Source organism: Saccopteryx leptura, chromosome 1 (assembly GCF_036850995.1).
Source record: "Saccopteryx leptura isolate mSacLep1 chromosome 1, mSacLep1_pri_phased_curated, whole genome shotgun sequence".
Classification (NCBI taxonomy): Eukaryota; Metazoa; Chordata; class Mammalia; order Chiroptera; family Emballonuridae; genus Saccopteryx; species Saccopteryx leptura.
The window spans coordinates 286251610-286265344 of NC_089503.1; the positions used below are offsets into that span (position 1 = coordinate 286251610).

At 41.3% G+C, this 13735-nt stretch overlaps 1 protein-coding gene across 2 annotated transcripts in view; it reads left to right on the plus strand.

Moving 5' to 3' along the window:
* The window catches only part of GRIN2B (glutamate ionotropic receptor NMDA type subunit 2B), a 442385-nt gene that overhangs the window by 125189 nt on the left and 303461 nt on the right, over positions 1 to 13735 (plus strand). For both annotated transcript variants that reach the window (XM_066355404.1, XM_066355413.1), the window contains one exon: positions 5755 to 6183. In XM_066355404.1, coding sequence (XP_066211501.1) covers positions 5773 to 6183 — 411 coding nt within the window. In that variant the 5' untranslated portion in view covers positions 5755 to 5772. The remainder of the gene's footprint in view (positions 1 to 5754; positions 6184 to 13735) is intronic.

A 13735-nucleotide genomic window follows, 5' to 3' on the forward strand; every position in this document is an offset into this window, starting at 1 on the left:
ATAAGTGAATTTAAAGGCATAGGTTTCTCTTTAAACTGTTTTAGTTATACGTGAGGAATTTTGACATTTTTTGTCATTCTGTCCAAAGGATGTTTTAGTTTCTTTTATGATTTTCTCCTTAACTTAAAAAAAATATTTTTTTGTGTGTATAACAGAGACAGACAGAGAGAGAGAGACAGAGAAAGAGGGACAGACAGACAGGAAAGGAGAGAGATGAGAAGCATCAATTCTTTGTTGGGGCTCCTTCGTCTCCTTAGTTGTTCATTGATTGCTTTCTCATATTTGCTTTGACTGGGGGGCTGCAGCAGAGCAAGTGACCCCTTGCTCAAGCCAGCGACTTTGGGCTCAAGCCAGTGACCTTGGGCTTCAAGCCAGCAACCTTTGGGCTCAAGCCAAGGACCATGGGATCATGTCTATGATCCCATGCTCAAGCCAGCGAACCCACGCTCAAGCTGGTAAGCCTACACTCAAGCCGGATGAGCCCTCACTCAAGCCGGCAACCTTGGGGTTTTGAACCTGGGTTCTCTGCATCCTAATCCTATGCTCTATCCACCGTGCTGCCACCTGGTCAGGCTCTCCCTAACTTTTGTGTAATTTAATAGTAAGTTTCAAAAGTTTTGGAAATGTGATATTTTTAGTTTTTTTTAAAGAAAATTATTTGTAATTTAATCACATTTTAGAAAAATGGCAATTGTTTTATATTGATTCTTTGTAATTTATTGAGACATTTTACAAAAGATTTTATTTATTGATTTTAGAGAGAGGAGAAGGAGAGAGAGAAAGTCATGGGGGAGGAGCAGGAAGCATCAACTTGTAGTTGCTTCTCGTGTGTGCCTTGACCAGGCAAGCCTGGGCTTTCAAACTGGCAACCTCAGCGTTCCAGGTCAGCGCTTTATCCACTGCCCACCACAGGTCAGGCAGAGGCATTTTTAAAGCTACAAAATTTTTAATGTACTCAAAAGAATAGTCTCTATTGTGTATAAATTTCTAGCTCTCTAAATAGATTGTTAATCATGCTTTTTAAAAAAATAATTTATCCCTTTACTTATATTTGGTCTCATGGATTTATTTGTTACTCCCGGGTATTTTAGGTATTGTTTTATACATGTTAAGCCTATATTTTAAAATTAATCTATGTTCATGATTTTTGTATCTTCTTGGTACTAGTATGTGACATTTCTCATTGTCACTTATGATGTTTTTACCTTTGAATTTTATTTTCTTAATATTAAAAATTTGACAGATATTTCCACATTGCCCTCCAAAAAGGTTATATTCTTTCTACCTCACTTGACTTACACTGTATGAGATTCTTTGTTTCCCCATACTCTCAAGTGTTAGGCTTATGTATCTTCGCTTTCTGTCTTCATTGGCAGATTGGGAAACTGGGCCTGATGCATTGTTCTGAGACTTCTAATATTCATTTTCCTCACTGCCTATCATATTCTGACCACAGTCTCCTTAATTGGATTACTCCAAATAGTGTCCTGACTGCATTAAAGGATAGTACTTGAGATATTTGACTTAATCATCTATTTAAATCACATTTTATCCTTTCTGTTGGGGTTGCCTCAGGACTCATTTTTTACAGAGGACTGGACTGGCCCAGCTTCTCACTCAGATGTGTCTTCCCTTGAAGTCTACTGTGGGCAGCAGAGTGTGGACTGCTTCCTGCTATAGTTACGGTGCACCACTTGTAGACATGAGGATAGGCTGCTGTAGTCTTTTGCTTGCTGTAGATCTGGAGACCTCTCAACTCAAGCTTCAAGGAGGCAGACAGACGGCCAGGAGGTGAACAAGTCACTCCTAATCTTGCTGTTTTTTTTCTTGGCTCTGTTTGTGCATCCTAGTGCCTGAAATCCGGGCCTGATTTGGGGGGTCCACTGTTTCCCATTATTGACCCTGACCTGAATTGACTCTTGAATTCTGACAACTGGTAAACTGTCAGTGGAGTTTGTTGCTACTCTGAGGCAATTATATGACATCTTCTCCAGGGAGTTATAACTGTCAGGGAACTATTGAATAATATCGTTTGGGTCCTGTGAGCTTCTTCCGAATGTTCCTCTCAGCCTCTGTCTACCGTTCTGTCCCCCCCACCTCCCACATGCTGACTTTGTGCTTTCATAAATAGCTAAGATCCCCGAACAGCTTCTATAGAAGCTTAAAGGTAACATCTTTTTCTTCAAAGCACTTCCATATTATTATTTGATCCATACAAAACCTTTTTCAGGCATATAGGTTAGTACATTATCCTGATTTCACCCATAGGGTATAGAAACAGTGAGTAAGTGATTTGCCCATCCTCGGGCACTTAGTTAATGTGGAGCTGGTATTAGAACGTAGCTTGTTTTTGGTTGGTGATTTCATTTATTCTTTAATTGATTTTTTTGTTGTTATTCAGTTATTCATATACTCATACTGAGAGGCAGCGGAATGGAAAGATCAAGGGTTTTGGAGACAGGCTAAGTTTGGTTTGAAACTTGATGACATCCTTTTTTTCTGTGTGACCTTGGCCATATACTTAGTCTTTGTAGTATAAGGAAAAATTATTACTTATAGTGTTTATATGTGATTTAATACTACATGAAAACCACATAGCAATGATAGGGTCCAGCATATGGTATGTTATAGGTAAAATGTTACTATGAATGTATAATATATAAAGTAGGTTATTCTTATAGGTAAAAATAGTTAAATATTGACAATTTTTAATAGTAGAAACTCAGTGGGTACTGTTTATTGAGTCTTTCATTATTATATACGCGGACCCAAAATGCAAATAGAAATTACACAAAGTCTTCTGTGTGTGTCTGTATCTTTTACTAGAATGTGGTTGTGAAGGGTAGAGCCTGCATTAGTTTCTTCCCCAACACTAATAACAGTGTCTGCTAGGTAGCAGGTGCTCAATAAATTCTTACTGAACTGAAAAGGTTCCTGCCCACCTAGAGATTACCAAGTAGTTAAGGTAGGAACATACATGATCATATAAGTACCTGTATAATTAGATCTTAACAGGTATTTAGACAGACTCATACAGGCCATGGTGATAGTAAAAATGAAACAATTCTCAGTACTATCGGGGAAGCTGAAGAGCAGGGGAGAGGCGGGGGCAAAGCTTCATGGAGCAGGTGTGGTAAGACTAACCATAATCTGTCTGTGGAAGGGAGCAAAATCAATTTGTTTATCTTGGACTACATGCTTTCTTTCAACCAACCCCCTTCTAATGTGTGCAGTTGAGTTTGTATTCAAAGCATCTTCTTTCTTTGTCTCACAGTCCCTCCGTTACTGGTATCTCCCGTAATGTACTGCTTTGTACTTGCTTTGCTCTATTCTAAGAATAAAAGAAATGCTCAGGAAAACTAGATTCTATTCTTTGAGTGTCACAACTAGCCATTGCATAACAAACTGTAATATATTGTGTGAAAAGAAATAGAAGAACACAAGAGATACTTTAAAGAGAGCAAATAAAACATCAAAATGAGAGTGTGGAGTGCATTAAAGTTAATAAACTGTCATGGCAGAGTGGACCACTTTTCAATGTGAAAGAATCTGATTCAGGGACTGGTAACTAAATAATTAGAATCCCATTGGAATAAAGTTAGCCGCTAGTCTTGCCAAATCCTAAATCTTTCAGTTCTCCTTGAGAACCAGTCCTTGAAATTGAACAGATTATTATTATCATTTTGCCAGCAGCCCTTTGAGATGCTACACCCATCAGTCTTACTCTGATTATTCAGTGCTGCTCTGCTTTAAGCTCGAGAAGGAGTAAGTCAGGCCCTAGTGATCTTGCTGGATTGGGTACAATTCATCAGCATGGGATTCCAGGGCTCCTGTAGTCAGTCCGTGTCTCCACAGAGACACATAGACCAGAGAAGTGTCAGGAGTAAACTTTGCTCAGGCACAAACCACAGAGCCACTTGTCTTACTTGCAAGAGATAGACAAGCGATCGATACAGGTCTCCTCTTGGCACTGTGGAAGGATGACTACAACAGCAAGACTTCCAAAGTTCTTTCTGCCAAGAACTGGATTGGATTTTGTGCTTCTTCAGCCACAAAATGTCCCCAGCATCTTACTCCCAAATCATTAATGCCTTTTGCAGTCAGTTTGCTCAGCCTGAACATCCTTATCTCTCTTTATTCAATACCATCATTATTGTTTTCTTTTGTTAACTAAATTCCCAAGGTTTTTAGATCCCTAATATCTTTTTTTTTTTTTTTTTTCAAACAAGCAGGAGATATCAGGGAGTGTTTTCATCCTTGATTATGCTCTATGCTCTCTGGAAAAGAATGAGAATTCCTTCTTCTGGTTTTGGGTGCAGTTTGTAGAATATTGCCTTTGAGTATAAAAATGCTAAGTTTATGTATTGACTGATTGTTATTTATTGACCTTGGGGACATTATGTAGCCATTTTAAACCTCAGTTTCTCCATATGAAAAATGGGAATAAAATGATTAATTTATAGGGTTTCATTGAGGATCAAAGAGACTTCAAATGAAGAAATGCCTAACACAGTACACAGCACATAAGAGAGGTACAATAAATTACTATTTAAAACAAATCAAAACAACCAAAGCCTGACCAGCTCTATTTAAATAAGAGGAGCTCTTGGGCAACAGTGAGAAATATAAAGAAATTACCAAGCTCTTTGTAAAACCATGTCCTCTGTCTGGGGTCTAAGATTTTGGGGCATATGTGTAATAAAAAGTAGGAGGTGGTTGTAGATAAAGGTGGATTGCATGGAAACATGGAGTCAGTTATTTCAGGGAAGACATTACTCTAAGATGCCATGGAAAATTTTAAATAAGTGGCTCTAACATGACTGTAATTATCAGTAGTATTTGTCAAAATTCACCATACTTTGATGCATAGACCAATCAAAATAAAACGATTCCTTGTAATAATGAATGATTTGAGAAACAGTGTGATGTAATGTAATGGGATGCAAATTGGCTTAAAAGTCAGATCTGGATTCATATTTGTTTCACTTAAGTGGTTCTTGGCTTTAGATTTCTTAGTTTCTTTGAGTCTTAGCTTCAACATCTATAAAATGGGGTTAACAGTATCTTTCTTATTTCCCCCCACTGAGTTATTATAAAGATCAAGTGAAATGTTTTTTAAAGTACTGCCTACATATTGTTTTTTTGTTTGTTTTTTGATTTAGTATTAAGAGCCAGATACTAAAAAGGGTTGCTGAAGAATGTTCAGGCCCTTCTCCTCTTTGAGGTGAACATGAAGCAAAGGCAGCACGAATGTAGGGTTATGTATCTGGAGCTTTCTCTATCTAACTTTCCACACCATGTTTTGTTGCGAGCCTTTGCTATTCCCACATGACTCCTCGCCTTTCCTGGCCTATGCCATCCCCTTGTCCCAAGAGCAGTTGAAGGTGGATTGTGATAGGAGTGCCAAGGGTCCTGCAGCAGCAGCACGGCCCCCTCGTAGAGACTCCTGGGTCCGTGCACTTTGCATTACTGCTTGGACCACTTGCATCCTCTTTGCCTCATCTGTCTCTGTCTGTTTCCTGCTAACGGCTATAGCGATGGCATCTTTTATTGACTTGCACAAGGATTTCTGATGCCTTTGAAAGTTTTCTTTTTCTCTCACTCTGCTGAATAAACACAAGAGATTTTAAGAGATTGGGCTAGACACTGGGTTTGCTGATTGGCAAAGGCCCTTGACTTGTGGTGTCCAGCCTTTTTAAAGACAGGTCACGTTATGTGGGTTGTAATTTAACCACTCTGTCTTTGTGTTTTCAGGGAGTCAACGAGTTGAAGATGAAGCCCAGTGCAGAGTGCTGTTCTCCCAAGTTCTGGTTGGTGTTGGCTGTCCTGGTCGTGTCAGGCAGCAGAGCGCGTTCTCAGAAGAGCCCCCCCAGCATCGGCATTGCTGTCATCCTCGTGGGCACTTCAGACGAGGTGGCTATCAAGGATGCCCACGAGAAAGATGATTTCCACCATCTCTCCGTGGTGCCGCGTGTGGAGCTGGTAGCCATGAATGAGACCGATCCAAAGAGCATCATCACCCGTATCTGTGATCTCATGTCTGACCGGAAGATCCAGGGGGTGGTGTTTGCTGATGACACTGACCAGGAAGCCATCGCCCAGATCCTTGACTTCATTTCAGCCCAGACGCTCACCCCCATCCTGGGCATCCACGGGGGATCCTCTATGATAATGGCAGATAAGGTAAAAGCAGGCTGCAGGGAGATAAGCCTGGTTGGTTTGAATTGAGAACTAAATGATCCATTTGTTTTAATGCAAAACTTAATTATGAAAGATGGTAGGTAGAGAATGCATCGAGTGAATAGATGGACCAGGGATAATTCTAATCACTTGGAGATGAAAGTGAGAAGAAAATGCTGGTAAATAGACACTCACACAGTTTAGAACAGCTTTGTGTGTCCGTTTTTTTTGTAAATGTAGTCACTGAAATAATGAAGAGATACTGAAGTTTGCAGCTCTGTGATCTGCTTTCTTGTACACATATGAATAGCTCCTTCAAAATTGGATAATAAGGTGTACTCTGTTCTTCTGTGGTAAATAATACATATTCTTCACCCATGTCAGTTTCAAGAATATACAGTGAAAAATCCCTTGAAGCAAGTAATTTTTCTTCTTGGAGATACAAATATCATAAAGAAGCACTTCTTGCTGAGGTGTCCATGCTCATCACACATCCATCTGTGCATGTAAATGGATTTAAATGCACAGAACCAGGAGCAGCTGCATTTCTCCATGCTTAGATTTGAAAGCAGTGGTTCTTCCTACACTGGGTTGCATGTTGGAAGAGCCTTACACACTGCCAATGTGTGGCTCCCACCCCCAGCAGTTCTGCCAATTGACCTAGGTTACTGCCTGGGGTTTACGGTTTTATAAGGTCCCCAGATGATCTAGTGTGCAGTCAAGGCTAGAATCACTGCCTTTAGGCCTCCAATAAACCCTAATCTCTCCTACATTGTGTTTGCCCATCTTTTCCTTATTCAGTTATTTTTCACTGTTTTATTGCTTAGGTATTGGCATTTTTCTTCTTATTATGTATTGTCCTTCACAGTTATTTCTATCTCAGATTGGTTCATTTCACAAGTACAATATTTACTGTTTTGTTTTTATTACTTGGGTTTTTTAAAATTAATTATATCTTTTCATGGTCATCTTAGACTTCTTAACATCACTTTTAACACTGCCATTAGTTTTTTTACTTAAAAGACATGCGGTGGAGTTAACAATGCTTGTAAATGCCTCAAGACCTAGCACAGACACTATAGGTGTGCTCCTTGGCCAGCTGAGAACCATCACAGTGCAGGGCTTAACCAAGTAAAATAACCTTGTATGATCGCTATTGCCATCTGTTGGCAGCAGGCAGAGATGACTAGGGTCTGTTTCTGAAAAAGCTTCCTGTGTTCAATCCAGGAAAGGTCAAGTGGAAATGGAAAGCACCAAGTGGAGGAACTTCACTAATATAGGAGAAAGATATTGAAAGGTAAAGATATTAAAATCAAATGCTGGTACGAAAAGCCCACGCTGAGGGAGGTGAGATAAACTTAAGCAGAACGGGAAATGTCGATTGACAATGGCAAAACTTACTGAGTTTTTGCTTCAGGTAGATTTTTTTGTTAACCTTGTCTTTAGTAAATTATATTTCAGCAGGTTTTTTGTTTGTTTATTTGTTTAAGCAAGAGAGACAGACATACAAGAAGGAAGAGAAATGAGAAGCATCAACTTGTAGTGTGGCATTTTAGTTGTTCATTGATTGCTTTTCATATGTGCCTTTACCCAGGGGCCCCGGCCAAGCCAGCAACCTTGGGCTCAAGCCAGTGACCCCACACTCAAGCTGGTGAGCCTACTTTTAAGCCAGATGAGCCCATGCCAGCGACCTTGGGGTTTCAAACCTGGATACTCAGTGTCCTAGGAAGACGTTCTATTCACTGCACCACCATTGGTCAGGCTAGCAGTGGTATTTTGAGGGCACAGTATGGCACTGAAAAATGCCAAGGTAGATGAGCCAAAATTTTGAAACATGAAAACGTGCTACTTATTTTGAGAGCAAGACAGGTAAAAATGATTTTTTTTTTAAAAATATGGGGTATTGTGCAATCAACCTATGTTATTTTAGGCCCACCACCATTCCACCCCACCTCACCTCACCTCACCCCCTGGCCCTAGTATAAGTGGTTATTGGTTAAATTAATTGGTTGCTTCTTTGTTGTGGCTCCTACCAAGATGCAGATCATGTGGAGAGACTGGGTTATTTTGTTCACTGATAAATCCCGGGTGTTTTAGAACATCTACCATATGCTGGGCACATACTGCTTTGCGGGCATTATTTTATTTAATACTCTCAACAACCCAATGAGCTAAGTAGTATTACTTATCTCCACTTGCCATATGGGGAAACTGAGGCTCAGAGAGGTTAAATAACATATCCAAAATGATATCGGTAGTAAGTGGCAGCCAGGATTTAACATGGGTTGCTGGCTCCAAAGACCACGTGCTCTGTCACATCTCAAGAAAATGGAGAGACTGGCTAGGGTCCCTATACCTTTCTATTCATTACTTTGTCTTCTGTGGTGGCTGTTATCTGACTAAATGCAATTCGCCCTTTGATTCATAATGACATTACTGGAATCTGACTAGAGGAAAGAATGAATGAGCATATGATTAGCATTTAGGGGTAGCACAGTGTCATAGAGGGCCCAATGATTACTTCTTTTGGGGAAAAGAGAAGACTGAAGCCAGTGAGGTGGATCCTTCCAGATCTCTGCAGTGTAGTCCCCTTCTGATTTCTTTCCTATCCCCACACACCACTGCATCCAACACCAATATCCCATCTTATCTTTTTTTCTGCATCATAAAAGGGTGATAGGCAATGATTTTTAATCAGTTTCCTAAAATAGCCTAAATAATATCTGAATTTTGATCTAAAAAGAAGAGATTCTGAAAGGTAGGTAGGAAGAGAAAAGAGAAGAAAGGAGGTCCTGATAACTTGGAAGCCAGAGTGGGGTTGGCTGGCTGACTGGGAGCTGGCGACTGCAGCGACGGGTGTGGCCGGCGACGGGTGTGGCCGGCACCGGGTGTGGCCGGCACCGCGGGGCCAGGGGGCAGCGGGCCGCGACTCTGGGAGCTGTGCCCTGGGACGTTCACAGGCTGAAAGAGTTTGCATGAAGACAAGTGAAAAGAAACTCCCAGATTTCAGAGAAATAAGCTTTTGGGGCAAGTTTAAAAAATAAAACACCTCATATTCTAAGGTCAATTTTTTAAAAATAGAAGTTTATTTTTAAGTACCATGACCACATTTTACAAACACAGAATGAGGACACAGAGTTTGACAACTATGAATCAACTACAGGGCAATAGGACAAACATTTGAAAGTGGAACTCATGCAGACAATCTAAGAAATACGCTTCACTGTGTTCGAGGCACAGTCCTTAGGGGCGAAGTTGTCATCTGAAAGATGACAAATAAGCGTTCCATTTTGCTTCTCTCCTTCTAGGAGATAGGTCATTGCCACTCTGTTTGGCCTTAGTTTTTGTTTGTTTGTCTGTCTGTTTGTTTGTTTGTTTCTAATAGAATCCACTTAATCAAGTGTCCTTGTGGAAGATTGCATTACAGAGATAAAGTCCCAGATGGAAGAAAGACAGCATGGTTATAAAAATATTTGACAAATGTAGTGAGACACAGGTTTCACATCTGGTCAAATAGCATGTGCTCATTTTTTTTTTTTTTGGTATACATTGATTAATCAATGCAAACATTAATTAGTGTTCTACTTTCCCAATGAGGAAACACTCCTTATGCCATGGCCAAAAGAAGCATGGGAACCAGTGGAGTAGAGCTGTCCAAAGCTCGGGGTTTGGAATCAAAGTGGGTTTCAACCACCGGTTCCGAGTGTGAGGATCTGAACTACTTACCAGCCACTCTAAACCTTGGTTTCCCTGCCTGTATAGTGAGGATAGTAATATATTTATTATAGAGTTGTTGAAGATTAAATGAAATAGTACATAGCAGGTGCTTTACTAAGTACCCAGCATAACATTGAGTAGGCTGAGCTGGAGGTTGTATGTATGGAGCCGCTTGAAGAAAAGGAGAAGGTTTTATGATACAGGAAAAGAATGGGGGTCAAATAGCATCACAACCAACTGTATAGACGTTTCTGAACTGGAGACCAATTACTTGTCTTCTGCAATGGCTGAGAACTATGGGTGGGAGCCAGGGTCTTGCCTTTGCCTCGCCAGGGGAGCTGAGGCTCATCAGTGATCCAGCCACACCGTAGCCGAAAGGGGCTCATTGTGTTATAGAAAAGCTCTAATGGGGAAAACTGCTAGTGCTTGTAACAAAAGACTTGTAACAAAAGAAGCATAACAGACAGTTTAAAAATGTATGAGGTGATTTTTGGCAGTTTCCCACCTGAGTATAAGGGGTCTAGTGTATTTTTCCCTGTTATAATTTCTTTTATTCTTTCTGAAATCCTGGATTTAGGATGCCCATCTGAATCCAAATACTGAACTAAAGCTACACGTGTTTCCCTTTTTTATCTGGGAGGTTCCCTGATGACTTGCTAAAATCTTTTCTTGGGTTTTTAGGTTTTAATTCAAAGAGGTTAAGTAAGTAATCTGGGATATCACAGTTTATGAGCGGCAAGGCTGGGGTTCCAACTCCAGAAGGACCTCTTTTGAAGACCGTGCTTTCTATTTATATATTTCTACCTCAAAAAGCAATTAATTAAGAATTGTAAGTCCTGAGTTTTAGACTCCAATTTCATGAGCTTTGGAAATTTGGGCCAACAATCCACTTAAGCTACATGATACTCAGTTTGCAGTTTATAAGATTTAAATTTTGTTTTCTGTCCTATCCACTTTATAACAGTTTGAAGAGAAAAATGAAACAAAATATGTGGAAAATTATTGAAAAGCACTGTGCAAACACATGCTTTAGGTGAGAGAAGTAAGGAATGGGGGTAGGGAAACACAGGCTTGTTGACTGTTCTTTTGTTACTGGCTTCAGGACCAATAAAAGTGGTTTGGGCAGGAGGCAGGAACAAATACAAAAAGTGGAAGTTATAGTAGGATCAGGCAAAAAGATGTGAGATCCATTCTTTAATGTTGCAAGAATGGAAGAGAAAAGGTTATGATGAGTAAAGAGTCTGGGTGTGGAAATAGGTGGCTTGATTAGAGTGCATGCAGCACAGGAGCTAAAGCGTGCATCACACTTATTAAAGGACATGTTAAAACAGTCTTGCTCTGGAATCCATTGCTATCATTTTTTTCTCGCTTGGTTGAAATTTTTTGCTTTGAATAACACTTTTTTTTTTTTATGTGACAGAGACAGAGAGAGGGACAGATAGGGACAGACAGACAGGAAGAGAGAGAGATAAGAAGCATCAGTTCTTTGTTGCAGCTCCTCAGTCTCCTTAGTTGTTCATTGATTGCTTTTTCATATGTGCCTTGACCAAGGGTCTGCAGCACAGTGAGTGACCCCTTGATCAAACCAGCGACTTTAGGCTCAAACCAGCGACCTTGGACTTCAAGCCAGAGACCTTTGGGCTCAAGCCAGCGACCATGGGGTCATATCTATGATCCCACACTCAAGCCAGCAACCCTGCACTCAAGCTGGTGAACCCATGCTCAAGCCAGATAAGCCCACGCTCAAGCTGGCGACCTTGGGGTTTCAAACCTGGGTCCTCTGTGTCCCAGTTCGATGCTCTATCTACTGCACCATCACCTGGTCAGGTGCTTTCAATAGCACTCTTATTTTTCTGTGCAGAGAACCATATTTTGGAATCCATCTGGGGCTAGGAAGATGACCCCTACTCCTCTTTGGTCTTTTCTTGATCTCCTCCATCTCCCCTCCCCCAACCCCACATCATACACACCAAATAGCAAGGTATTTGGAGAAGGAGTAGATGAGCTAGTATTCATGTGTGACACTGTAAATAGTCTGTTGCCTTCCAATTGCTAATGTGAATTTCCATATCCAACACAATCTATTTTTTTTTTTTGTATTTTTCTGAAGTGAGAAGCCGGAGGCAGAGAGACAGACTCCCACATGCGCTGAACCTGGATCCACCTGGCATGCCCACCAGGGGCGATGTTCTATGCATCTGGGGCATTGCTCCATTGCAACTGGAGCCATTTTAGCACCCGAGGTGAAGGCCATGGAGCTGTCCTCAGTGCCTGGGCCAACTTTGCTCCAATAGAGCCTTGGCTGCAGGAAGGAAAGAGAGAGATAGAGAGGAAGGAGAGGGGGAAGGGTGGAGAAGCAGATGGGTGCTTCTTCTGTGTGCCTTGGCTGGGAATCGAACCTGGGACTTCCACATGCTGGGCCGATGCTCTACCACTGAGCCAACTGGCCAAGACCCCAACACAATCTAGAAACCAACATAGCTAGGCTACTCATAATTACTCTGTGCCTCTTTGCTAATTTGGTGTCATTTAGTGTTTTGTTTTGTTTCATTTTTACCTTCTTTTACTTGTTTATCATTTGGTCATCCTTGGGATAGAGCAAACGGTTATGTTACAGCATTTCTTTTTTTCTTTTTTTTTTTGGTATTTTTCTGAAGTTGGAAACAGGGAGGCAGTCAGACAGACTCCCGCATGCGCCCGACCGGGATCCACCCCTCATGCCCACCAGGGGGCAATGTTCTGCCCATCTAGGGCATTGCTCTGTTGCAACCAGGGCCATTCTAGCGCCTGAGGCAGAGGCCATGGAGCAATCCTCAGTGCCCGGGCCAACTTTGCTCCAATGGAGCCCTGGCTGCAGGAAGGGAAGAGAGAGACAGAGAGGAAGGAGAGGGGGAGGGGTGGAGAAGCAGATGGGTGCTTCTCCTGTGTGCCCTGGCCGGGAATCGAACCCAGGACTCCTGCATGCCAGGCCGATGCTCTACCACTGAGCCAACTGGCTAGGGCTTATAGCATTTCTTGAATGAGGTCAGAGTTAAGATGTAGAGGTGGGAAAGGCAAGGGGTTTTAAAGAAGCTTCTATAGTATGCTGACTTTGTGTCAATCATGATGTTAATGACCTTTTTAATTCTTATGCAATACTTGAGGTAAATAGTCGTATTTCTTTGATTGATGGGGAAACAAAATCAGCGTGTTTATGTACACTGGCTAGTCACATAGCTAGAGAGGTAGTGGGACTAAGATCTGATTCCAAGTATGTTTGAATTTAAAGCTTTTTAGTTGACTTTAAATCCCCAGTCCACACACTGAGGTCATCCGGGAAAAGCTAGGACAGAGTGGCCTGCCTGGATATCGGTTACTCCTCTCCCATTTTCCCTGCTTCCTGAACTAGAGTTCGGGGAGGGTTGGTGGGCCATTCTCTCTAAGACACTGTGAACATTGCAGTGGTGCAGCCCTCAAGTCTGTCTGAATTATAGTCTTTCCACCTGCTTCTGTGGACTGTATTTTTGGTTGGCCAACATATTCTTTCTTTTAAAATTGGAGCTAGGTTTTGTTTCAAGAAACTGGTCATTTGAAATCCAGGTATAGTTTTAATGCTTAAAAAATTAAGACTCCAGAAATTGCTTTAGACATTCATAGAAATAAAAGTGCTTGGTGCTAGAAAGTAACACATGAGCCATTGCTTCTTAAACACCCTGCAGGAGGTGAAGCTGTGTCTGCTGGGAGGTGGTGGGACAGTGTGAAGACAGTGCAGCCTTTCAGGCCAATAGATTTGAGCCGTGCACATTCCCAGCCATGTGATCTTTGTTGTGCTTTGTAAACACTTAGCCTCAAAATTTCT